Source organism: Chlorocebus sabaeus, chromosome 4 (genome assembly GCF_047675955.1).
Source record: "Chlorocebus sabaeus isolate Y175 chromosome 4, mChlSab1.0.hap1, whole genome shotgun sequence".
Lineage (NCBI taxonomy): Eukaryota > Metazoa > Chordata > Mammalia > Primates > Cercopithecidae > Chlorocebus > Chlorocebus sabaeus.
In genome coordinates, this window is record NC_132907.1 from 80,510,548 (window position 1) to 80,537,936 (window position 27,389).

At 38.6% G+C, this 27,389-nt stretch overlaps 1 protein-coding gene across 4 annotated transcripts in view; it reads left to right on the top strand.

The window, feature by feature from the left end:
- Window positions 1-27,389, top strand: part of DNAH5 (dynein axonemal heavy chain 5) — a 318,561-nt gene that overhangs the window by 250,863 nt on the left and 40,309 nt on the right. For all 4 annotated transcript variants that reach the window (XM_037988724.2, XM_007961228.3, XM_037988725.2 and 1 more), the window contains 8 exons: window positions 1,097-1,234; window positions 5,819-5,954; window positions 6,552-6,868; window positions 7,822-7,977; window positions 8,819-9,001; window positions 19,655-19,898; window positions 21,205-21,319; window positions 21,817-22,007. In XM_037988724.2, coding sequence (XP_037844652.2) covers window positions 1,097-1,234; window positions 5,819-5,954; window positions 6,552-6,868; window positions 7,822-7,977; window positions 8,819-9,001; window positions 19,655-19,898; window positions 21,205-21,319; window positions 21,817-22,007 — 1,480 coding nt within the window. The remainder of the gene's footprint in view (window positions 1-1,096; window positions 1,235-5,818; window positions 5,955-6,551; window positions 6,869-7,821; window positions 7,978-8,818; window positions 9,002-19,654; window positions 19,899-21,204; window positions 21,320-21,816; window positions 22,008-27,389) is intronic.

Genomic DNA, 27,389 nt, shown 5'->3' on the forward strand with positions numbered 1-27,389 from the left:
GTTGCAGCTTACTGCAGAGCTGAGGAAAAAATGTTCCACCAGTCAGGTTCTTCTTAAATTGTAACTTACAAGCGATGCTTTTGCCTATCACTGGATCTAGTCAATTATGGAACTCTTGAGGTTTTCCTTAAAGATTTATTCTGCCCAAATTTGGAAGCCTGACGTTTTGAGATAGGAAAATAATTTATTTCAAAAGTGTTTTAAAAATCATCTTTTCTCAAATGCTTCAGAAAGACTATGCCCTCTAGTCATCCCATGAAAGTCAATATTAACATTTTGTAAATTTGAAAGGGAAAAATTTGGTTTCAAAAAATGATTTTAAAGGATCTAAGTTTCTTAGGCATGAACTACTTTTTTACATCTCATCTTTTGCTAATATTGCTTTTGGTTAAGTCTTTTGATTGTATCTTAATAGCTTCTTTAAAACAAACGTTTTTAATTAGTCACAGCTCAGGGTATCAAATATGCTTTCCAGAAGGCAAGAAATATGTGAAAGTGACAGGAACAATGTCAAGACCACCACGATACACAAAACCTAGATGTTTATAATCAGTACATAATCATTTTCCATCCTTTATTATTCCTCAACAGTGATGAGTCCTGCTAGGCAGATAGTTCTAAATACTGTTTCTTCTACAACTCTTAATATTAGCATGTTTTATAATTTACCTATATACATTTAATATTACAGTGTTCTGATCTAGGCAGACTGTGACCCGTGGGCCAAATCTAGCCCACTACCTGTATTTGGATGGCTTGTGAAATAAGAGTAGTTTTTACATGTTTAAATAGTTCTAAAATAAGTACATGAGCAATAATTTTGATTTTGCCTGTTGGCCCAAAATATATACTATCTGGCACTTTAAAGAAAATATTTGCTGACCCCCTTTCTAATGAACGGTAACTTTCTGCTTATACACATTTATGTCAAATTCACATTAAGATTTGTTCAGGACTTAATGTGATTTGAAAGGATTCTGGAGCTGGAACAAAGCAAAGGTATTAACACGCGGTGTAGTTGAGTTCTCAGACCCTGAAATGAGGGACGTTTTGAGATTGGCTGCCCATCTCTTCACTCTGTGCGTGTCCTGTGCAGGCTAACTTGGTGGTGCAAGAGAATCGCCATCTCCTGGCCATGCAGGATCTGCAGAAAGCCCAGGCCGAGTTGGATGACAAGCAGGCGGAACTCGACGTGGTACAGGCTGAGTATGAACAGGCCATGACTGAAAAGCAGGTAACTGCCCTTTGTCATGGCGGGGACTGTCACACATCTCCATGGCTTCTCTCTCCAAGAGTGTGGGTTTTTGTGGGGATTCACTGAATTTATACATAATACATACATAGCACATAATGGACACCAAGGGTCTTTGGTGAGACGACAGGATGGTCAGTCAAGATGGCAGTCAGTGCTGGAACATAGCCATTCTGAGTTTCTTTATTAGTCGGGGATGGTAATAATGATAGCATCTTGTGTAGTAGCATTTTTGTTATGTTTTTCAAACCGTGTCCTCCCATGTTATCTCATTTAATCTTTGAAATAACTTGCAAAGTAGGCAGGGTGGATTTATTTATTTATTATTTATTTATTTATTTATTTATTTATTTATTTATTTATTGAGACAAGGTCTTGCTTTGTCATCCAGGCTGGAATGCAGTAGCATGATCATGGCTCACTGCAGCCTTGAATTCCTGGCCTCAAATGATCCTTCCACCTCAGCCTCCCAAGTAGCTGGGACTACAGGCATTCACCACCATGCCTGGCTAATTTTTTATAGAGACAAGTTTTCACCATGTTGCCCAGGCTGGTCTTGAACTATTGGGCTTAAGCAATACACCTGCCTTGGCCTCCCAAATGTTGGAATTACAGGCATGGACCAAGGCAGCCCAGTGCCTTACCTATCTTTGTTCTCATTTTAGAGCATTCAAGTCAAATGTCTAAAGAGATCACAGAGGAAAAGTACCTGAGTTTCTAAGTAACCAGGATTTTGTCACTTTTTTTCTCTTAAATACATACTGGGTTTTTTTTGTTTTTTTGTTTTTTTTAATAAAGTGGTCTCCCTAGAGTATATAAACTTTTGGCTTAATAAAATCTGTATCTGCCTCTGATAAATCCTGTATTTGGTAGATAATAGCTAGATTCACTCTGTTTTACTTTGATAATTTTATGACATTCACCCCTACCTCTTCTCAGCCTTTACTTGGCAGAATTGAAATTCCTGCCTTGTTAGTTTTACAGGGGTCCCAATAAGAGTTTAGATAAACATTTCAATTTCACTATCTGTAGAATGTATGGTATATTCTCATAAAGAAAAGTCTTCTGCAAGCAAAGTAAAAGCTTTTGGAAGCTTTAAAGAAGTAGCACTTTTGAAAAATGTCTGTTCATGTCCTTTGCCCACTTTTTAATGAGATTTTTTTTTTATTGTGAATTTCTTTAAGTTCCTTATAGATCCTGGACATTAAGATTTTTTTCAGATGCATATTTTGCAATAATTTTCTCCCATTCTATAGGTTGTCTCTTCACTCTGTTGATAGTTTCTTTTGCTGTGCAGAAGCTCTTTGTTTTAATTAGATCCCATTTGCCAGTTTTCGCTTTCGTTGCAATAGACACTTTTCAAAAACAGACATACATGCAGCCAATAATCATGTGAAAAAAAGCTCAATATCACTGATCACTAGAGAAATGCAAGTCAAAACTACAGTGAGTTACCATCTCACAGCAGTCAGAACGGCTACTATGAAAAAGTCAAAAAACAACAGATGCTGGTGAGATTGAGGAGAAAAAGAATGCTTATACACTGTTGATCAGAGTTAAATTAGTTCAACCATTCTGGAAGATAGTGTGGCAATTCCTCAAAGACCTAAAAACAGAAATACCATTGACCCAGCAATCCCATTACTTGATATATACCCAAAGGAATGTAAATCATTCTGTTATAAAGCCACATGTGTGAGTATGTTCATTGCTGTCCCGTTCACAATAGCAAAGACATGGAATCAACTTAAATGTTCAACAGTGATAGACTGGATAAAGAAAATGTGGTACACGTACACCATGGAATACTACGCAGCTATAAAAAAGAATGAGATTGTGTCCTTTCAGGAACATAGATGGAACTGGAGGCCATTATCCTTAGCAACTAACACAGGAACTGAGAAAGCAAATACCACATATTTTCACTTGTAAGTGGAATCTAAATGATGAGAACACATGGATGCATAGACAGGAACAACACACATTGGGGCTTATTGGAGAGTGGAGGGTGGGAGGAGGGGGAGGATCAGGAAAAATAACAAGTACTAGGCTTAATACCTGGGTGGTGAAAAAATCTGCACAACAAACCCCCATGACACAAGTTTACTTATATGACAAACCTGTACAGGTAGCCCTGAACTTAAAATGAAAATTCAATTATAAAAAAGAAGTAGCACTTGTGTGGATTTGTATACTTATGCCTCATAAAATTCACTTATGTATGGAAAACATTATGGCAGTTTGAAAGAATCTACTTTGGAAGGAGTGTTAATTTCTACCATTTTGGGTGGTTATTTGTATCAGGAAGCTCTACTGAACACAGGGAAAATATTTTACCTTCTCATTTTATTATGTGTAAATTTTAACATTTTTACCTTAATTCATTCAGCAAGCTTTATTGTTTTGGAGCATCTGCTATTTGTTAGGTAAATAATCATGGGAGCACAGAAGAACTGTAACATTATGGCTCTAACTCTAAAACTTGAATTTTAACAAATGTCAAATTCCTTATTAAAAAAATAAAAAATCTGGACATTCCTACAACCAACTTCTGAACTTGATCTTCAGTCATTTTTGTTGCTCTTCTCCCTCCATAGGACTCCATGAAAGTCCGGGGGTTTGTGGGCCTCCCAGAAGGCAGGAGAAGGGTTCCAATCTACAGTTCACCATGGCCCAGGCCTGCATGGCCCATTGAAGGGGAGTGTGTCCTGGCTACGCCCCATGCAGAAGCCAGTGCCTTTGCCTAGGGTTCAGCTTGCCTAGGCCTGGAGGAGAGCTGGTCACCTCTCTGGGACCTATGAGAGAGTGGGCTGAGGATGGGGGTACTACTCAGGGAACCCAGTAAGTCCCGTGTGCTCCCCTCAACAGGCTGGGGGGAACACACAGAACTTACGGTTTTCTTTCTCTTGCATTCTCAACATTTGCTCCTTTCTCTTCTCCCAAACCGTAATTCCCCAAAGAAGCCTGGGCTTCCAGAAAACAAAAGCCAGAAAGGGAGAGGCCTGGTCATTTTCTGATTTGGCTGATGGAATTGGGATTGAAGAATTTAGTGAAAGCAAATCAATATTAAAAGTATCTTACAAATAAAAAGGTTTTTTTTTTCTAATAAACGATGTAGGATTGTCCTTCCCAACTGGCACCTTCCTTCTTGAAGGAAACAAACAGATGTGAGGGGCTGTGGTTAGGGGATGTGCCTGTCTGATGGACTGTTAGTTTTTTTGCCTTAACTCTAGAGGAAGAAAATATGCTGAATATGCGGAATAAATATGCTGCTTTTGAAAAGCACTGTAATGTGTTATTATTACAAAAGCAATTCATGTCTCTATGGAAAATACAGGTAACCCTGGAGATAAACATGAATCATATTCTGTTATTATTCATATCATAATATATGCCTTTCACATGCGTTTTAAACTCAACATAACTGATAATTTAGGAATACCATTTTATAAATTGAATTTTTAACTTAATATACTGTGCTCTTCTTTCTTGGTCATAAAAATTTTTATAGGATTTTTTTTGATGGCTTCAGAGTATTCTTATTCATGGATACACTATAATTTATTTAAATAATCCTCTATTGTTAGACACTTAGCACGTGTATATATATATATATTTGAACACCCAATGACTTGTCATGTAGCTAAACCTTTGTCCATACCCATTTTATTTCATAAGTTTAGATTTTTACAAGTAGAATAAGCAATTGTTGCTTAAACACTAAGAAACAGAGCCATTTGTTTTTTGCTTTTTGTGTTTTTTTGAGACAGAGTCTCACTATGTTGCCAAGGCTGGATTTGAGCAGCACGATCTTGGCTCACTGCAATCTCCACCTCCTGGGTTCAAGTAATTCTCCTGCCTCAGCCTCCCAAGTATCTGGGATTACAGGCGCCTGCCACCACGCCTGGCTAATTTTTGTGTTTTTAGTAGAGATGAGGTTTCACCATGTTGGTCAGGCTGGTCTTGAACTCCTGATCTCAAGTGATCCACCCACTTCATGGCCTCCCAAAGTCCTGGGATTACAGGCGTGAGCCACTGGAGCCATTTGTTTTTAAGAACTAAGCACCGGCCAGGTATGGTGGCTCATGCCTGTAATCCTAGCACTTTGGGAGGCTGAGGTGGGTGGATCACCTGAGGTTGGGAGTTTGAGACTAGCCTGACCAACATGGAGAAACCCCATCTCTACTAAAAATACAAAATTAATGGGGCGTAGTGGCACATGCCTATAATCCCAGCTACTTGGGAGGCTGAGGCAGGAGAATCGCTTGAACCCGGGAGGCAGAGGTTGCAGTGAGCTGAGATCGCACCATTGGAGTCCAGCTGGGGTAACAAGAGCGAAACTCCATCCAGCCAAGTTCCATGGGCAGGGGATAAGATAGAGGACAGGGCAAAAGAGAGAGGACTGGACAGACAGACACATAGAAATAGAATGTCATGCTTCTTGTGAAGTAATGGCTCACATGTCCCAGGAAGGCAGATAATATGGCATGTTCTACAGTTACATTTTTGAGCCAGAGGCTATATTTATTTCAGTAAAAGTTTTCTTGTGATTATGACTCTTGTTAGACCTTACTTGAAGATGCAGAGCGATGCCGACACAAGATGCAGACAGCTTCCACGCTCATCAGTGGCTTGGCAGGTGAAAAAGAAAGATGGACACAGCAAAGCCAAGAGTTTGCTGCACAAACTAAAAGACTTGTAGGTATGTAAATTGCTTTATTAATGAGATTGTGTGTTGACTGTGATAGGGAATTAGACAGCTTATACTTTAGACAGCTTATACTTTAATCCAAATAAAAAACAATGCTTGATTATTTCAAATTCCTCTGTGTGTGTGTGTGTGTGTGTTTCTCCAGGTATTTCAGAGAAAGAGACATTGGTCTGGCATCTGTGCTGTCCTTATTAGATGTGTTAACTATCTTTATGCCTTTTATTATCAGGTCACTTTAGAATTCTGTGAGTACATGGGTATATTGATCAAGGTCACATTTAATGAAGGCTCTGTCTTAGGAGGTTTGATTCTCTTAAACTTAGAGGTTGTCTTTTCACTTCTAATGAGAGTAAAAATAATCCAGTGCTTGACTACTAGCAGGTATCACTCGGTAGGCCACTTGGACCCTATTGACTAATAAACCAGACTACTGCTTATTCACTTGCATAGCCACACGTGCTTCCAGTTTGATTTGTGGAATTTAGTTTAAAAGAATTACTGTCTTTTACATTTTTTTCATTTTTAATATGCTGTACAATTACAAGGATGAACCTAAAGTATTTCAGTGGTGTTTGTTTTCTGTTTTAGGGGATGTACTGTTGGCTACAGCTTTTCTATCTTATTCTGGTCCATTTAACCAAGAGTTTCGTGATCTTCTGTTAAATGACTGGCGGAAAGAAATGAAAGCCCGGAAAATTCCATTTGGAAAGAACCTAAATCTCAATGAGATGTTGATTGATGCTCCTACTATTAGTGAATGGAACCTCCAAGGTCTGCCAAATGATGACCTGTCCATTCAAAATGGAATTATTGTCACGAAGGCATCTCGTCACCCTTTGTTAATTGATCCACAGACTCAAGGCAAGATCTGGATTAAAAATAAAGAAAGCCAAAATGAACTCCAGGTAATTTGTGTATTAGTATGTTTATGTTGCCGGTTAAGTTTTATTGCCTCAGATAAACAAAAATCCAAGAGTAAAGAAATATTTGAAAACATTAGAGATGTTTTTGTAATCCTAGGTAGAGCAGTAGCAGATGCAAGCTTCAATCTAATATGAAAATATTTTCTAAAACTTTCATTATTTGCATATGTGTTAATCTCTACCAATGCCATCTTTCAATGGTTTCAGACTATTCTGTCAGGGTCCAGGGCTCTCTTTGATGAGTAGAGAATGGCAGAGCTGTATCACGCAAAGTCTGCAGCATTTTGCATGAATACTTCCTAATTATCACATTATTATTTGTCACAAAAGTGGTAGTGGTGAAGAAAAAACATTGCTGCCACACAGAACCTTTACATGCTTCCCAATAAAACAAAATAATGGTTTGCTAAACAACAATGGAAACAATTAACCTTCTTTACAATTTCACCAAGTGTGGGTTTCAAAATCCAGGATCTCTAAAAATCTATGTAAAAGGTGAATGACCCCTTATCCTAAATACTTGGGATCAGAAGTGTTTCAGATTTTAGATTTTGGAATATTTACATGTACATAATGGGATAACTTGAGGATGGGACCCAAGTCAGAACATGAAATTCATTTATGTTTCATATACACCTTATTCATATACTTGAAGATAATTTTATAGAGTATTTAAAACAATTTTATGCATGAAACAAAGTTTGTGTACATTCAACCATCAGAAAGCACAGGGGTCAGTCAGGTGTGGAATTTTCCACTGTGGCGTCATGTGGACTCTCAACAAGTTTTGTATTTTGGGACATTTTGGATGCTCAATTTGTATTTACCTCTTGCAGTAGAATGCTTTAGGCTTCTTTTGAAAACAGTTACCCCTGTGCTTGCTTCATAATAATGTCTGTCAACAGCAACCTTGAACCTTGTGATCCTGTTTCTAGATCACGTCTTTAAATCACAAGTACTTCAGAAACCACCTGGAAGACAGCCTTTCTCTTGGAAGGCCCTTGCTTATTGAAGATGTTGGAGAGGAACTAGATCCAGCACTAGATAATGTTTTGGAAAGAAACTTCATTAAAACTGGGTCTACCTTTAAGGTAAGTTAAATGTGTGGATAACAATGTGCAGAACAGTTACCATGAGGCCAGGTCAATGTGACATAGATAGAATTCTCTTAATAGGCAGCAACTTAAATTTGAGTCCATGGGAAAGGTTTGTTTTTCTCTTCTACACTTCTTGACTTTGGATTAAAATATCCAAGAGCAATCCCTTTAGGAATATTGACTTCACTTTTGTAGTGTGTGAAGGGGTCTGACTGCCTCTTGATGTTGATAGTTTTGAAGCTTCTCCATTCCCCTCTCCCCTTCTGCCCCACTCACATCTGGGCAAGCTGATAAAACCTGGGTGCCCCCTCCTTTGGCACAAGTTGAAAATTCAAACCATGCAACCGCCTGTCCACACCTATGTGTGGAAACCCTCAGCCCAGCTCTACCCCTAAATACCGTAAAGTCCTAGAGCAGCTGCCCCTCCCTGCTCTCTCAAGCCAGTTTTTGGGACCTGTTTAGGAACCTGCTCTGATCTCTCCCACAGTCTCATCATGTGAGTAATAAGCCTTTTTATACTCTTTTGATGCATGTGTAGCATCATCAGTCTCAACCTCTGAACTGAATTTTGGGTAAGGGATCCATCTCACTCCTGCAATGTGATCACAATTTTGGTGTTAAATTCTATATTCAGTCTTCCTTCCATCCTTCTTTGCTTCCTTCCTTTCCTCCTAGTTGTCTGAAGCTGTGCAGATACCTCATGACCATTTCTTTTTTAGTATACAAATGATCTCCAGTTATGTCATTATTTAAAACAATACTTGATCTGATACAAAAAAGACATAGTAAGGTATATCTCTGTTTTATTACTTTTAAATTTCTTTTTATATAAAAGGTGAAAGTTGGTGACAAGGAAGTAGATGTGTTGGATGGCTTTAGACTCTACATTACCACCAAACTGCCTAACCCAGCCTACACCCCTGAGATAAGTGCCCGTACCTCCATCATTGACTTCACTGTCACCATGAAAGGTCTAGAAGATCAGTTACTCGGGAGGGTCATTCTCACAGAGAAGCAGGTGAGTGCAGTGTGGCTCCCTCCCATTCTGTGTTGCTTTAATGTCATATTTCACTGACAAAAATAAGATAATAACAGTTGTAATAGGACTGAGTTTCTCCCCTTTTATTCCCTGTGTTTTTTTCCCATTAATCTCCAAGTATCTTCTTTTTTTCTAAAGGAAATTATTAACCAATCATCTACCCGTATGTTTCACATATGTCTCGTAAATTACATATGTCATCGATTGCCTTCATACAGGCTGATGGTGAAACTACGAGGAATCAGTCTCATCTTCAGCATCATTATTCTGGTCTTAAATTACTTGATTTTGCTGAAAAGTGTGTTCTGTTATGAATTTCACTAACCATTGACTTTTAATTTTCTGGTACACATCTAGGTTTTTCTTTCATTTGATTCATTATTATGCTTTTAGAATATAAAATTAAAACTTCGTACTCATAACAAACAACATTGTTAGTTCTCATTTGTGATCTAAGAGAGCCCTGTAGTATGTCTTGACAGGGTCTAATGTGAGAAGACAGAAGTTTGTGACACCTGAGTTTCACTCTGTAACTTTTGAAGGCTACTTACGTAACTACGCTAATGAAACATAACTCCACATATGCCTTCTTTACTTCTGTTTTATGGGATAACCTAATGCTCAATGAAAAAAGGCCACACATTTGTAAACTTCCTTCTTTTGAATGAGCATTTTCTCTAGGGAACATGTGAGGCTTCAGCAAAGAAACGTGGAAGATTTTAATGGGAATGTTATGGTGAAACTGCATGAACTCTTAACGTTGTTATTGATTTACTCCTGAGTTCAATAATAATGAGAAGTTTAGTTTACTTAGTGACACCTTCTATGCTGACCTGAAGATTGTTTATGTTAATACGGCCAGCGAAGTCTTTGGGGTCTGTCCTTCCCCTTCTCTGTACCTTTTCTGTGTGTTGTACGGTGCTTGCCTTTCTGAGCCTACCACATGTCTTTCTCTTTCTCCTCCACTTCCTCTCCTTCTCTCTCCCTTCCCTTTTCCTGAACATTATTGTTAATTTATAGCACATGAATCACAGGGTCATAAAGTTGGAAGCTGCATTAGGAGCATTTAACCCAGCTTCATAAATTCACATGGTTAAGTGATCTCAGAATGGCAGATACTGATTCTGATTCCTGCCACTGAGTTGCTGTTGTGGTAATGGCAGCCTTCAAAATATGTACTTGCTTAGTTTTTGAGTCCTGAGTTAAATCTCAATAGAGGTGGTGGAGGAAATTTAGCATTGTCATATAATTACTTCAGGTGGGACTGGGATTCTTAATAGCATGTGACCTTGAGCAAGTGGGAATTCCTGAGGGTCTTTTGGGCCACCTCTGTCGCTGGTATTTGAGACTGTCCTTCCACCTGTAGCCTTGGTTTCATGGAGATAAGAGGCCCTATGGCAGTTTGAATAATATTCTTGTCCTTGGTTTTCTTATATTCAACTAAATGAATACAGTCTCCTTGGAACAAATAATTGGATCTGACAGACTTGGATTGTAGCAAAACACAACAACAGCAACAGCAACAACAACAACAAAAATAAACCCATCCCTGGACCTTAATTCCTGTAGCAGAGGTTTAAGATGAAATAAGGAGCTTGTTAAGCTCATTTGAAAACACTTGGAGCAACCCTGAAAAGCCAGTGTGGATGCAGGACCAGGCTGTTTCTTACTTCTTAGGAAAACTGAGTGTCTTGAGAAAATTACTCCTTTAATATCATCTCATTATCAGAATCTGTTCTGTGCTCACAGTAAATAATTCTTACAAAATGATCAGCCAGAATAATGTGACACTCTTTTTTTTTCTTTCATAATAACAGACACTCGTTTGCTTTTATAATGTGAACAACATTATAACACCTAACCTTTATTTATTTTGTTCCCAAAATGAGGTCTTGTGATAGAAGAAGCGAGCTGCTGGGCTTAATTTTGATAGATTTTCAGCATAATGCTTATTCTAAGGGGCTTTTATTTTGCAGCTTCTTCACTTCCCAGCATATTCCTGAATCTGCTAACACTGCTGGACTTTCTCAATCTGGGTGGTGCAAATGGATCTGAGTTGATCCCTGCTGCTTTTGGGCCATTTCCTATAGTCTGGTTACTCTGTTGAAAAGAGTCTTATGTCCGTGCTTTACGAACACAGATATATCAGTGTTTTAAAGTCCGAATTATTCCTTTGACTTCAGTGACAATGCATTCTCTCTGACTATAATCTCACTTCTTGGGTGATTATAAATATAAAATATCCATTTGAAATTTTATTGATTTAAGGAGGTCTGTGGACACTAGGAAGATTACACACAGGAAGGGATAGGATATCCCACACAGAATAGGAAGTTGATGTTGGAAACCGTCTGAGGAATGTGGGGCTGAAACAAAGGCTGAGTCTCTTCACTGGGGATGAGTCATGACTTCTTAGGTTTGTTGGTTCTTCTTGTGAAAGGAGGCTCTGAACGGTAATTGTTCATGCAACGGAAAGATACATCTTTGACTCCAAAAATTAATCAGTTGTTCTGTGTCCTGGGGATACAGGGGCAATGAGGGACCTTATTATCACACATAATCGGGTCTCATGAATGCTCAGTTGTACACCTGCTAGACCTTCAGGTTTGTTTGCTTCAGAAACACATGGAAACCTTAGAGCATCTGAATGCAAGGAAGCGTGAATTTTAACAGAGTTTATATTTTCTGTGGGCTTCAAGACAGTCAGTTTAAATGCATGTGCTGTTCAAATTCACATCAAGGCTATATCCAGTTGTTTATCTGATGTACCTGTGAGTAGATTTGGACATTCTGCTGCTATTACCAGAAGGTGATGTATCTAGACCGTTTTGAACAGGCAGGAAACCAGTAGGCCTACAACAACCTTCCTTTATAGAAACCAAATCTCTTAGACTCAGTCTCACTTGGATCATAGAGAATAAAATAGAAACTTAAAAAAAAATCTATGTTCCATTGGGAGAAAAATGCCAGTGTTGATCAACAGCTCCTACTGGTCACACAATACAAGGCCTCAGGGTCATCATTGTTCAGAATTCTGGATGAGCAAACAAGTGTGTGATTTCCTTTGAGGTATGAGCTCCTGAGCTTGGTGAAACTGACATGGGAAGTAATTTAAGAAGGACATTAAATAGACATCATTATCACCAGCTCACTATTGGTGAAGGAAAAAGAAATCTCTCTGAATTCTCTTGTTTAATCTTTCTATTTTAATTACTAGGGTAAAGTACAAAAGAGAAATAATATTTGGTAATGGAGCCTGAGTTATACCTTTAAGAATGAGAACTCTGGCTGCCATTTGTCTTTTACTGATTTCAAAACTTTGGTTATAAATGCAGTTTATGTACACAAGTAAGTTTAGTTTTCATTTGCTTCTTTAAGCTACTTACAGTAAAAAATCATTTAATTAACAAATGCCATGTTCATGAAATTTTACCAAACCACCCTGTACATGTAAATTTTTATTTTATTTTTAATTGATATATAGTAATTGTACATGTTTATGGGGTACATAGTGATATTTCCATAGTATAATGTATAGTGATCAGATTGGGGTAATTAGCATATCCATCATCTCAAACATTGATCATTTCTCTATGTTGGGAACATTCAATATTCTCCTTCGAACTATTTGAAATTATGTAATACATTATAATCATTAAGTACAGTCATCCTGTAATGCTATAAAACACTACAATTTATTCATCCTATCTAGCTGAAATTTTGTATCTTAACAAATCTCTCCCTCTCTCACCCTTTCCCCCACCCTTCCCAGCCTCTAGTATCCTCTGTTCTGCTTTTTCACTTCTATGAGATCAACATTTTTTTTTTTAGCTTACATATGTGAGTGAGAGAATATGTAGTGTTTTACTTTCTGTTCCTAGCTTATTTCACTTAGCATAATGACCTCCAGTTCCATCCATAGTGCTGTGAATGACAGGATTTTATTCTTTTTTATTGCTGAATAGTATTCCATTGTGTACGTATACCACATTTCCTTCACCATTCGTCTGTTGTTGGGCACCTAGGTTAATTCCATATCTTGTCAATTGTGGATAGTGCTGCAGTAAACATGGGGGTGCAGACATGTCTTCAATACACTGATTTCCTTTCCTTTGAGTAAATACCCAGTAGTGGGATTAATGGATCATGTGGTGGTTCTGCTTGTTTCAGTGTGTGTATCCATGTGTGTAGTTTTTTGAGGGACTTCCATACTGTTCTCCGTAGTGGTTGTGCTAGTTTACATTCCCACCCACAGTGTTTAACAGTTTCCTTTTCTCTGCATCCTCACCAGGGTTTGTTATTTTTTGACTTTTTGATAATAGCCAACCCAGCTGGGGTGAGATGGTATGTCATTTTGGTTTTGATTTGCATTTCCCCAATGATTAGTGATGTTGAGAATTTTTTCATATATTTCTTGGCCATTTTTGTGTCTTTTGAGACATGTCTGTTCAGATAATCTACATATTTTTAATCGATTTTTTTTCTGTTGAGATGTTTGAGTTCCTTGTATGTTCTGGATATTAATCCCCTCTTGGATAAATAGCTTGTAACTATCTGTTTCCATTTTGTAAGTTATCTTTTCACTCTGTTGATTGTTTCCTTTGCTGTACAGAAGCTTTTTGATATAACCCCATTTGTTTATTTTGGCTTTTGTTGCCTATGCTTTTGAGATCTTATTCATAGACTCTTTTCCCAGACCAGTGTCCTGAAGCATTTCCTTTATGTTTTCTTCTAGTAGTTTTATAGTTTCAGGTCTTACTTTTAGATCTTTGATCTATTTCGTACTTTTAAAATTCCCTTTGGAATATGTCACCGTTTATATAAGAATTTTACATTGTAGTCTTAGAGTTTATATAGAATACTTAATGCAAATCTTTACTCTTTTATTTATCTATCTATCTATCTATCTATCTATCTATCTATCTATCTATCAATCTATCTATCTGCCTGCTGAAAGATAATCCTTTTGGTGGGAAAGAGATTTACGGATAAAATTATTTTGATTAACTTTGCCTCATCATATTAATCTGAAAGAGTCTTATCTTCTTCTTATGAATTGGTGCAATGAAAGTAATCATTTAATACAAATATGTTTAAATCAGCCATATAAATGAAAATATGCTTATAACCATATCCCTAAGTAGGTTTTCAATCTTTTAACCTTGAACGAAAAGCAAGCAACGATTATTCTATTTTTTTTTTTTCTCAGATAACCTTTCTTTTGCCAATAACTTTCTGGTGCCCATGTATTTGTCCACTTGTTTCTATTTTATATACAGATTGCTTTTGAGATTCCAAATAGTACTTTAAATTATACTATTTACTTAGTATATTTTATTTTCATCCATTTCAAACTTTGGGGAAATGTACTTCTTAGCTTTATTTTAATCCTTTGGGAATATAGGCAATTATTTTAATCGACAAATTTGTTAACAATGATATTAAATTGACCACAACCATCTTAATAATGTTCAATCTTTTTAGTTACTATTTTTTTATGAAGAATTCAATGGTTTGCCACTCATCGTATACATCATTACTATGTTTATTTTATTAATATTTGTTTCATAAGCAACATGGAGGCATGATTTTAACCTCAATTCCATAGTTCTCAAGTAGAAATAAGATTAGAAAAGTAGATTGTGACAGGTTTTGCCAACTATGTTGAGAATTTTGGACCTTTCAAAATAGGTAAGGGAGATCTCCTGAGTGACTATGAGTGGAAAAGCATCAGCAGGAAGACCAGCTTTGTTAGAGTAGTCCATGAATGACAAGTAAATTCTCAAGTAGGGCAGTGGTTGTTATGTGATTGAAAACATGGGCGGAAGATAAAGGTTTGTGTGCAGGAAGAATTGATAAGACCTGGTGCTGCTTTTGAGTGTGACAGTCCATGCTCTCATTCCCAGTTGACACGAAAGCATTCGTCCTTAGCATTCTAAGTTCTCCTTTCTTATCCTTTTTCAGCTGCTTTATTATGCACTTTTATGATAAGATGTGAAATTCAAAGTATCATTTATCATTTACTTTGTGCCACGTTTCGACTTGATTTTTCAAACTACTTATTTTTACAATACGCATTATCATGCTTCTGAAAAGTTGGCCAGAAATGAATCAAAGGAGAAGATGGAAGGGAAGAGACGTTTTGAGCAGTTATCATAATCTAGCCGCTACCTTCGCTGCATTACTGGCGATATCTTCACCATCATCCTATGAGCAGTTTTTACGTACATTTTGTGGATGAAAATACTGAGGCCTGTAGAGTTTTAAAACACGGCAAATGTCATGTAGCTGATGGGTTTTGAGAGCCACAATTCAAACATATGTCTTCCTGTTGTCAAAACCATCCGTCTCTCTACTGCTTTACATTTCTTCCCTTACCTGTCTTCAGGTGAAGACCTTTAAATGCTCACCTTTAGGAACTCAGAAATGATAGTGATCGTGTGTGAAATTTATAAATATGGCAATAAAAATTGCTTGAATTTTCATTATCACTTTTATTTCCTAGTACAACCATAATGTGAAGGCTTTTATTATAACTGCTTATGGAAATGAATTTTATAGCAGCCATTAAATGTCACTTGTTTGTACTCATTTCTACAGTTTCCGAAATTTGAAATTCTCATCTCGTGAATCAATGAATTGAAATAACCGCTAAGGGAGCTTCATATGTAACCAGATAACAGATGGAAACAAAGATGATAAGAGCAGGTTTTGCTTGAGTTGCTACATCTTCAAGAATTAAGAATTGATACAAATCCTAAACTTTTGTTTTGCTTAAAGAGGGAATTCTTCCTTTCCTCGACTGGCCCCAGACCTGATTCACTGTGCTCAGAGTGTGAGTTGAGAGTCTGGTGGGGTCTTACCAACTCAAACCATTCAGTCAATGGTGATGAACTGGCTGAAACATAAAGCCGAGGCCACTGGTCTTTGCTGTTTGCCTTCATGCAGTTTTGTTAGCACGTCCTTTATTTTTAACGTCATGGTTTTCAGAGAGTGAGCATTTCCGCATCTGTATTTCTGGCACAAAGACTAGACTTTCCAGTTCACTGTGTGTTTCAGTTTATCAATTTGAAAACAGATGCAACATTTGGTCATTCAATTTGCAGTGTTAATTGAGTGCCTACTCTGTACCAGGCTTTGTTTCTCTAACTGGAGAATTTATCAATGAACAAAATAGACTCGAAGACCAAACTATCCCTGGAGCATAACAGATAATTTATGTATTATGTTAGAAGGTGGTAAATGCCATAACAAGTGCAGACATTGGTGAGCAGGAGAGCTGGAGAGTCAGCTGGTGGGCTAGCATTTTAAAGAGGGTGGTCACGGTGGGGCTCACTGAGAATGTGACATTTGAGGAAGACTTGAGTAAGGGAAGAGAGTGAGTTATTTGGAAGAAGAACAGACCTGACAGAGCAGCAGCCAATGCAGAGGCCCTGAGGCAAGGGAGTTCTTTATGAGTTTGAGACAGTGAGTCTCAAAGTGTGTTTCCTGGAATAGCAGCACCACATCACATGGGATTAGAAGTGCAAAATCCCCAGATGCTGTTCCAAGCCTGTAGCACAAACCTTCCAGGTGATCCTCATGCACTGAAATTTAAAAACTACTGATGTAGGAAATAGCAAGTGTGGCTGGAGCAAAGTGAAAAATGGGAGAGAAGTAGGAAATGAGGTCCCAGCAGTAATGAAGGAGGGGGCAGCTTGGTAGAGCCTTAGAGGCCTTGGTAAGGTCTTTACCTTTCACCCTGAGTGGAAAGATTGGCCACTGGAGGGTTTTGAGAGAGGAAGTATGTTTCAGTAGCATCATTCTGACTGCTGGACTGGAAGTAGACCGGCGGGTAAGGCCGGGGGTAGGGACACCTGTTTAGACCTCCTAATTTAGAGGGGAGGTGACGATGATAGTTTAAACCAAGGTGGTGATAGTGGAGGGAGTGAGAAATGATTAGATTCTGAATCTCGTTTTGAGGCGGAGATGATAGAACTTGTTAATGAATTTGTTGTTGAATTTGAGGAAAAGAAAATGACCAAGCAGGGTTCAAAAGTTTTGGCCAGAGCATCTGGAAGAATAGTGTTGCCATTTGCCAGGCTGTGGAAGGCTGAGGTGGAGCAGGTTTCAAGGGAGGATCAGACATTTTGTTTTGCTGATGGTGCTAAGTAGGAGATGTCTCTTAGATGTCCAAATGGAGATGTTGAAAGGAGGTATGATCTGAAGCTGAGATATAAACTTGGGAGTTATCAACATAGCGATAGTGTTTAAAACAAGATGTAATTCATGGAGTAGTATGGGGATAAGTTTCTCGTAAGCATAAACTAAGTACCAAAAATAAATACTTGGAAGAGCCACTAAAGGAAAGAACTTGCATAATGGTTAACAGTGACAGTTTGGGCTAGGTCTGGCCTCTCATTTCCCTCCATGTTTGTGTGCACACTGGATCATAACAAAGGTAAATTGTGTAGTTAATCATGTAATCAGTGAGTAGTCCATTATGTTTTATATGCTTTCATATGCTTCATTACTGCATCACTTTAGATTTCTGGCTCTCTCAATAGGGAGTAGAATCTATAAAACCTACTGTATTAGTCCATTCTCTCACTGCTCTGAAGAAATACGCGACTGGGTAATTTATAAAGGAAAGAAGTTTTATTGACTCACAGTTCTGCATGGCTGGGGAGGCCTCAGGAAACTTACAATCATGGTGAAAGGTAAAGGAGAAGCAGGCACCTTCTTCACAGGGTGGCAGGACAGAGTGAGTGCAAGCAGGGGACGTGCTAGATGCTTATAAAACCATCAGATCTTGTGAGAACTCACACACTGTTATGAGAACGGCGTGGGGGAAACCACCCCCATGACCCCATTACCTCTATCTGTTCCCACCCTTGATACATGGGGCTTATGGGGGTTCCAATTCAAGGTGAGATTTGAGTGGGGACACAGAGCCAAACCATATCACCTACTGAGTCATATCCAGAGTACCCAATTGAGAATATACATTTCTGAAGCTGATCTAGAGATTTGAGCTTGGTACCATACGTTCAGGTAGCTGCCGTGAGTCCAGTCGAACTGTCAGACATGCTCTCCTGTGATTTTGCTGTTTGTCACCTGCACTTAACCCTAGTTCCCCCATATTTTACTTATAATGAATTGTACATTATAAATGCAGTTAAATGTGGGTAAATTGTCAATAGACTCCATATCCAGGAAGCTCTTCAAATAAACTCTCTTAATACGTAAGTTTCATTTTAAATTTGTAAATATCATTTATTTTAGATAATAAAATTCTTTCCATTTTAGATTCTTTTCTTTAGCATCATAGATAGAGTCTCTCTCATGGATAGCAAGTTGGTATCCATGTACGATTTGACTTGGTGTCAGAAGCATATTTCTCTTTTGTCTCCCTGCCTTTGGGCTTCCTCTTCCTGTGGCTTGCTTGGTGTCACACGTATTTCTCCTTCCCCCACCCTTGCCACCAGCTCCATCTTTTCTTTCCTCCTCTTCCTCTATCTCTCCCTGTCCAAGCTGCCAAGAGGAAGAAATGGCCAATAAGGATAATAGTCTTCCAAAGTTTCACTCTCCCAGCTGTCTACAAAGCTCCCTCAGAAAAGATGCAAAACTTTTCTGCTCTTGGAGACAACAGCAGGCCAAGAAGAATTTTCAATTTAAACGTGCTCGCAGTTGCAGCTCAAGTTGCTTGCTTAAGATTTCAGAGAGTAGTTTTTCACAGACTTGGATACTTTTTCAATTAGCAAGTTTGAAATAACACATTTAAATAATAATGGAACTCTCTTAAGAAAGTAGACAGAAGTAAACCTATATAATCAGATATATATCTTTGTTTTCAAATATATATCCCCTTCAAAAGAAGATTATATGTATAATGTTAAATATAATCACAGCAATCACTTGCAACTGATTTGACTTTAGAAAATAAATGGGTGATTAGAAGGATGCTGGTAGTATTTTTTGCCAGTTTCATGTTGCTTGGCACCTATTCTCCCTTCCTCTGTTACTTCTCCTCTACATTTTTTTAAAATTTTATTTTTAATTTTATTTTATGTTAGATAGAGTCTCACTCTTTCTTCCAGGCTGGAGTGCAGTGGCGTGATCTCGGCTCACTGCAACCTCCACCTCCCTGGTTTAAGGGATTCTCCTGCTTCAGCTTCCCAAGCACCTGGGACTACAGGCATGAGTCACCACGCCCAGCAATTTTTTTTTGTATTTTAGTAGACAGGGTTTCACCATGTTGGCCAGGCTGGTCTCAAACTCCTGACCTCAAATGATTCGCCTGCCTCCACCTCCTAAAGTGCTGGGACTACAGGTATGCGCTGCCACGCCCAGCTATTTTTTTTTTTTTTTTTTTTTTTTTGTATTTTAGTAGAAACGGGATTTTACCATTTTGGCCAGGCTGGTCTCAAACTTCCGACTTCAAATGATCCGCCCGCCTCTGCCTCCCAAAGTGCTGGGATTACAGGTGTAAGCCACTGTGCCCAGCCCTTCTCCTTTTTTGATGTCCATATTTCTTGCAGTTGATTATGATAAATACAGCACAGGAACTTGAAAGCAGCCATGTAATGTCTTAAGGAATACTCAACAGGAGTTGTTAATTGAGGTAGAAAATATATTTGTGCAAACTAATAGGAATTGGAGAAAGAAAGAACTCATCTGATGGAAGATGTAACTGCAAACAAAAGAAGAATGAAGGAACTAGAAGATAACTTGCTTTACCGCCTGACAAGTACCCAGGGGTCCCTGGTAGAAGACGAGAGTCTCATTGTTGTGCTGAGTAACACAAAAAGGACAGCCGAGGAGGTGACACAGAAGCTAGAAATTTCTGCTGAGACAGAAGTTCAAATTAACTCAGCCCGGGAGGAATACAGACCTGGTGAGTCTGGTAATGAAAGACAAATGTCACAGGAAAATGAAATGAGAGAGGAACGAGAATTAGAGAAATGGAGGATGTGAGGGAGTTATACAAATGATTATGCAAAGTGGAGGTGTTTTGTGGAATTTCTGTTGGGAAATATTCAGTAAAATGGAGGTCAAAAATTTTTATAATAGTATACATTTTCTGAGTACTTGTCATTCATGTTAGTAAATCCTTTAAGGTTCTCATGAACTTGTTTTGATGTTAGAAAGTAAAGAAGGAGAATTTTTAAAAATCTGATGACTGCAAATGAGTGAAATCTGAGGAATTAGTGCCCAGTTGTTTGTTGTTTGGTAACACTATGTTGGTATTTTGTTTACAGTTTTTGTATTAGGAAGGTAGTTCTGTGGTCTCATGGGAGATTTTTCTCCTCAGCCACCAATTTGCAAATTGGCCTTGTACAAGAAAAGCCTGCTAAATAATTCAGTTGGATTGGCTATCTTTTAGTATTTTATTATTCCTTTTAACAAATAATCGGCCGGACGCGGTGGCTCACGCCTGTAATCTGAGCACTTTGGGAGGCTGAGGTGGGCTGATCACCTGAGGTCAGGTGTTTGAGACAAGCCTGGCCAACATGGCGAGATCATCCTGGATAACACAGCAAAACCCTGTCTCTACTGAAAATACAAAAAAAAAAAAAGAAAAAAAAAATTAGCCAGGCATGATGGTGGGCGCCTGTAATCCCAGCTACTCAAAGCTACTGCACTTGAACCCGGGAGGCGGAGGTTGCAGTGAGCCAAGGTCGTGCCATTGCAGCCTGGGGACAAGAACGAAACTCCGTATCAATAATACTACTACTAATAATTAAACTGTCATTTATTGATAGGCAGAAGCATCATCTTTGCAATGGGTCGTTTTGCAGACTTGAAGCCCAGGTTAGGCATGGCTTCTTGCTGGAACTTAAGGATGAGGTCCCTAATGGCTACCTCGCTTGCTGGGTGTTAAACACAACAACCTTTGAAATTTCTTTGGTTGTCTTTTCTACCTGCAGTAAAAATAGAAAAAATATTTTTACGAGGGGTCTAGAGATTCTAAAATGAGAAGTGCTATTTAATAAATACAAATAGCTGACTACTTGTTGTAAATAAGAAATAAATATATTAATAAGTGAGTATCACTTTGTATCCCATGTCTGGTACGCAGCCACTGATAAGATATAAAAATAAAAGTTGTTGTTTTCATTTAGAGTTTAGGCTGTTCTCTTTGCATGGGTCATTTATTTTCCTCTCTCGTAGCACATGCAACCTTGCTCTTTGTCTTCCAGTGGCTACACGGGGCAGCATCCTCTACTTCCTCATTACCGAGATGCGCTTGGTTAATGAGATGTATCAGACTTCGCTTCGCCAGTTTCTGGGCTTGTTTGACCTTTCCTTAGCCAGGTACGTCAGTACTCAGGAAGCTAAGCTGAATTCTAGATCTGTGCACCAAAATAATGACATTACATTTATAGCTTCCTTCCCCTTTGTTAGTAAGAGTCTTTTTCTTTTTTTAAATCTCAGATCAGTGTAATTACCAATGTGTTAACAGATCATTCTGGTTCACCATTATATGCCCAGAGAAAACTCTGCCAACTATTTATCCATTGATTTGATTCCTTTGTCTTCGTGTGTTTCTGTTAAACAAGAAAATTCCCGAGATCTTGTTGTGAGTAATAATGCCCTGCAGGTGGAATTGATTTAGACAACATTCAGGATTCTGTTATGTTATTTCATGTTGAGAGAATGCTTGTTATTTTAGATTTAGGAGGCTTACTCTTGATGTGTAAAAATAAGTATTCTTCCTCCAAAGTTACTTATTTTCCATTAAAGACAATTGTTTTTACAGACACTTGAAAAGGGCAGCGGGATAAGCCCGATGTAAATGTTCTCTTCACCAGGTCTGTCAAGAGCCCAATTACAAGCAAGAGGATTGCTAATATCATCGAGCACATGACCTACGAGGTTTATAAGTATGCTGCCCGAGGGCTGTATGAGGAGCACAAATTCCTGTTCACCTTGTTGCTTACCCTAAAGATTGACATCCAGAGGAACCGAGTCAAGCATGAAGAGTTTCTCACTCTTATTAAAGGTCAGTTTAAGAATACAGACTATAGCACACAGGTGCAGATGGAGGAGTTATTGTGAAAACCCTTTGCAGTACATTTTTTGGTTATAACAATTTCCTTGCATTATGTAAGATTGCATTTAGATGAGATATTTTATTTGTTCTTTTCTTGAGTGTTAACTATCTATTGAGGACCTACTGTATACCTGGACATGGAATAGGTATTTGGGGCATGTCAGTGAACAAAAACTGTTGAAAAGCATATATAGATTTAGGGAGGGTACAGAAAAAAAATAGTAAAATAATAAATGAATTTTATAGTGAGTGGGAAGATGGTAAGTCCTATGGAAAACAGAGCAAGATGAGAGGGGTGGGAAGTTACAGGGCATGTGAGGTGGGAGAAGCTTCAAGCTTTAAGTGGGGTATTCAATGGGATATTTAATGGGGTGGCATTCCTAAGAGATCGGTAGGTGGGCAAAGACCTGAAAGAGCAGAAGGTGCTGGCCATGGGGACATTTAGGGGAGGAGGGTTGAAGCAGAAGGGATGGCATCAGGGTCTCTGGTAAAGTGAGGCTGGTGTGATGAAAATAAAGCAAAGTGACTGGGTGATGAGTGAAGTGGATGAGGACACTGTGCAGCTCATCCTGTGGATGATTTATTCTGCATCTACTGAAGCATTGCTCACAGCCAGGTCCCCTGAGCCATTCAAACGAAACAGCCCAGTGGAAGCCTGGAAAACATAAATTCACGATCACATTCTTGAATGTCTTGAAAACAGTATTTGAAGTAACTGTGTGTCTTAATTCTCAATGCTATAAGAAATTACTATAGACTGGGTGGCTAATAAACAACAGACATTTGTTTTTCACAGTTCCAGAAGTTGGAAGTCCCAGATCAGGGTGTAGCACAGCGGGTTGTAGTGAGGAGCCTCTTCTGGGTTGTAGACAACTGTCTTCTCCTTGCATCTTCACATGCTGGGGGGCAGAGAAGAGGAAGCATGCTTTCTAGTGACTATTATAAGGGCACTAATCCCATTCCTAAGGGCTCCGCCATCATGACCTCATCTAATCATAATTATGTTTCAATGGCCTCACCTCCCAGAACCATCAGAACTGAGATACAGGGTTTCCACCTATGAGTTTTGGGGAGACACAATATTCATCCCATAACTCTATGAAAATGATGCCAGGGTCTAAATAGATTCATCTAGTATACCTTTCTAAACCAATTCTTTAGAAATAATACATAATTTTATCTAGTAGGAGATTTTCATGCTTAACATGGAGAGTAGATTTCTAGGGGAACTTGAAGATGACCCCTAGGGGAACAGAAGGGAAGGAATGTGGATATGCACATGCTGTGCCCTGGTGGGGGTTATAGGTCCATAGTCTTACATATACAAATGCATTTTTGTATTCCTATACATATGCATATGTGTGTGTATATACATGTATCTTATAGTAGCAACAAAGACTCATCTGTTTAGATTTGAACTTAGAAATGGTTAAATTATGGACAATCTCTCTTTCATTGTCTGTAACTATTAAAGATTTACTCTTTAGCTGTATATGATCTTTATTTTCCAAATTTCCTAAATCAGAATAATTGGCAGATGAGTATCCTGAGAGAAGGATGTGTAGATGTAAGAGTTGCCTTCTTTGGTGAACCCTTAATATGTTACTGATTTCTGGACTCAGTGACTCTAGTCCCAAGTTTCTAGAGCTTTTCAATGGATTGTTGTTCCTGTCATTCTCAACTCAGGCATGAAATGTATTTCCACATAGAAATAACTTCGAACAGAGTATCCAGCTCTTGTTGAAATGCTGTGAAGCACATCACAGTTTGTCTTGATGACAGCAAACATAAGATTTAGAGTTAGGAAGTTGAGAGTTAAAATATCTGTTGGCTTTGTCACTTTCTTGATGAGTGATCTTGAGAAGGTCATTTATCCTTTTCAAGCTCCAGTTTCCTAATCTGTAATACAAGGGTAGTAAAATCTACATAGTAGGATTATTGAGAATTTATACAATTTATGTAAATCCTGATACATAAGATATGCTTAGCAAATGATGGGCATCTTTATATTATCTTCAGCACTTTAGTTATTTTGATTAGTCTGATGCTTGTATGGGTTAGACTGGTTGTTTTGGGTCTTTGGCTTTCAACAGCTGTTTATAACACTGCTTTATGAGACAGTTTCAGAGGAAACTTTGGAGCAGGATTTTGTTGCAAATCTGCCCTTCAATCGTTAGGTTGATGAGAGCTACCTGGTGATATAAACTCTCTCTGTAAGGACTTTAAAATCATTTAACATAATTTAAAATGTTATTTAGATAGTGTTATGGTGCAAATGTTTGTATCCCACTAAAATTTATACGCTGAAAACCTAAACCCCAAGTTATGGCATGAGACGGAGGGATTTTTGGGAGGTGATTAGGTAGTAGGGGTAGAGTCATGATAAGAGATTGATGGTCTTGTAAGAGAGGCTCGCCTCTCTTACAAGCACAGAGCATGGTGGCTCAAGCCTGTAATCCCAGCACTTTGGGAGGCCGAGGCAGTCAGATCACTTGAGGTCAGGAGTTCAAGACCACCCTGGCCAACATGGTGAAACACCGTCTCTACTAAAATACAAAAAAAAAAAAAAAAAAAATTAGCCAGGAGTGGTGGCTCACACCTGTAGTCCCAGCTGCTCGGGAGGCTGAGGCAGGAGAATCATTTGAATCTGGGAGGCGGAGGTTGCAGTGAGCCGAAATCATGCCACTGCACTCCAACCTGGGTGACAAGAGCGAGACACCCTTTCACGCACACAAAAAGGGCTCAAGAGAGACCCTAAATCCTCCACCACGTGAGAATTGCAGTGAGAATATGGTTTTCTATGAACCAGAAGTGAGCTCTCACCAGACACCAAATCACTGGTGCCTTGAACTTGGACGTCCCATCCTCCAGAACTGTGATAAATAAATCTCAGTTGTTTATAAGCAGAATGCCTCCTAGAATATGATATTCTATTGTAGTGGCTGTTGAGCCCACTAGCTACAACAGATTTCAATTTTTTTTTTTTTTTTTTTTTTTTTTAAAAGAGTCTTACTCTGTCACCCAAGCTGGAGTGCAGTGGTGCAATCACAGCTCACTGTAACCTCAAACTCCTGGGCTTAGGTAATCCTCCTGAGTAACTAGGACTACAAGCTCGTGCCAGTACATCCAGCTAACTTTTAAATTTTTTGTAGAGATGAGGTGGCATTATGTTGCCCCAGCTGATCTCAAACTTCTGGGTTAAGCTATCCTCTTGCCTTTCCACCCGAAGTCCTGGGATTACAGATGTAGGCCACTGTTCTTGACCTCAACGGTGTTTTGATGCTGGTCTTTTAGTCATTTCTGAGATGGGAAAGGCTCAGCCTAGATTATTCTCTAAGTATGCCTTAGCTGTGACAGTTTACGATTGTGTGGCATAGCTTGTATAAAACTTTCATTGTAAGCGTGTATCATTTTCACAAAGTATTATGGTAAAAACCCAAACTTACTTTTTTTTTTTTTCCTCAAAGCAAGAGTTTGAGAAAAGAAGGGAACAGCAAAACTCTCAATCATCTAGACAACTATTTCAAATTATTCCTTTCTCAGCTATTTATCTTTCAAGGGTCTATGTAATTTGTTGTCACATTATTCAGAAATATGTCCTCTCCCCCAAGTTACAATCACTCTTTGTGCCTAATTGTGTACTTTGGGAGCAGGCAGGTTAGTCAAAACATAGTTACCCACTAATAAACAATGAATAATACTCTGGCCTGCGAGGAACACTCTTTCCTTTTCATGAATAGCCTTTCCCTAACCCTCTGGTGGGTATGTTATTCTTTTCAGTTTGTTGGAAAATGGGCAGTTGCTAAGGTGCAACATTTTATTCAACACAATGCATTGTCTTTAGGTTTTTGCTCACTGGTGTTAAAACAATCTGTTTTCATTTTATGAAAATATTTACAATATTTTCATCAAATTGACTTCAAGGCCATACTTACCTCATCATAAATACATTTTGATGGATTTGGCAAAAAGTAACAATTTAGTAGTGTACAAGATGCCTGGATAAAATAGAGATTAGCTCAGTGGATATCTTGAGTATTATCATTTGTTTATAACCTACTCTGCTCAAAGATTTTTAAAGTGGCCAAATGGATTGATTTTATCATTTTAAGAGTAATGCGTAGGCTGGGCATGATGGCTCACGCCTGTAATTCCAGTGCTTTGGGAGGGAGGCTGAGGCGGGCAAATCACCTGGGGTCAGGAGTTCGAGACCAGCCTGAAACACATAGAGAAACCCTGTCTTTACTAAAAATACAAAATTAGCCAGGCATGGTGGTGCATACCTGTAATCCAAGTTACTTGGGAGGGTGAGGCAGGAGAATCACTTGAACCTGAGAGGCGGAGGTTGTGAGCCGAGATCACGCCATTGCACTCCAGCCTGGGCAACAAAAGTGAAACTCCATCTGGAAAAAAAGAAAAGAAAAGAAAAAAGACAGCACTTTGGGAGGCCAAGGTGGGTGGATCATGAGGTCAGGAGATTGATACCATCCTGGCTAACACGGTGAAACCCCTTCTCCACTAAAAATATGAAAAATTAGCTGGTCATGGTGCCGGGTGCCTGTAGTCCCAGCTAGTCTGGAGGCTGAGGCAGGAGAATGGCGTGAACCTGGGAGGCGGAGCTTGCAGTGAGCCAAGATTGCGCCACTGCACTCCAGCCTGGGTGACAGAACGAGACTCCGTCTAAAAAAAAAAAAAAAAGAATAATGCATACAGCATATTTTCCTCGATATTCTTCAGTAGATGGTATTTATTAAACAGTATATTTTATCCTAGAGAAGACTTCCTAACTCTTTCTTAAAATACAATTGCTCACACATTCAATTGTTCTGAAGTGGGCAACAAAAACATTTTTAAGGTATCATTTTTCTTACATTACTGTCAGAGTTATGTGGGTTACATGAGCTTTGGTAAATCATCAGCGAAAAGATAAGGGTCAGTACCAAATGGAAATGTTTGTTGTGATTAACTTAGGGTATAACCACAGACATAAGTGATATAGCATGGAACCCTTGGGGTGTGTTCAAGGTAGATGTAAGTAATATACTGATTTATAGAAGAGAATCCTTCAAACACATCTAGTACTACTAAATTTTCTAGGTTAATTATCTATTGAATATTGGCTTGTGCTAACGTTGGGCAATTCTTAATATTGGCAATTGTTGCTCATTTAGTGACCCTCTGCCATTTGTCTATCCTGTTTTGTGTGCTTTACACAGATGCATCATGACACAGGTTTAATTATTCTTATTTCACTTATTTGGAATTAGAGACCCAGACAAATGAAATGGTTTGTCTCAGACATTGTCCAGGGAAGACTAGGACAGAATCCCG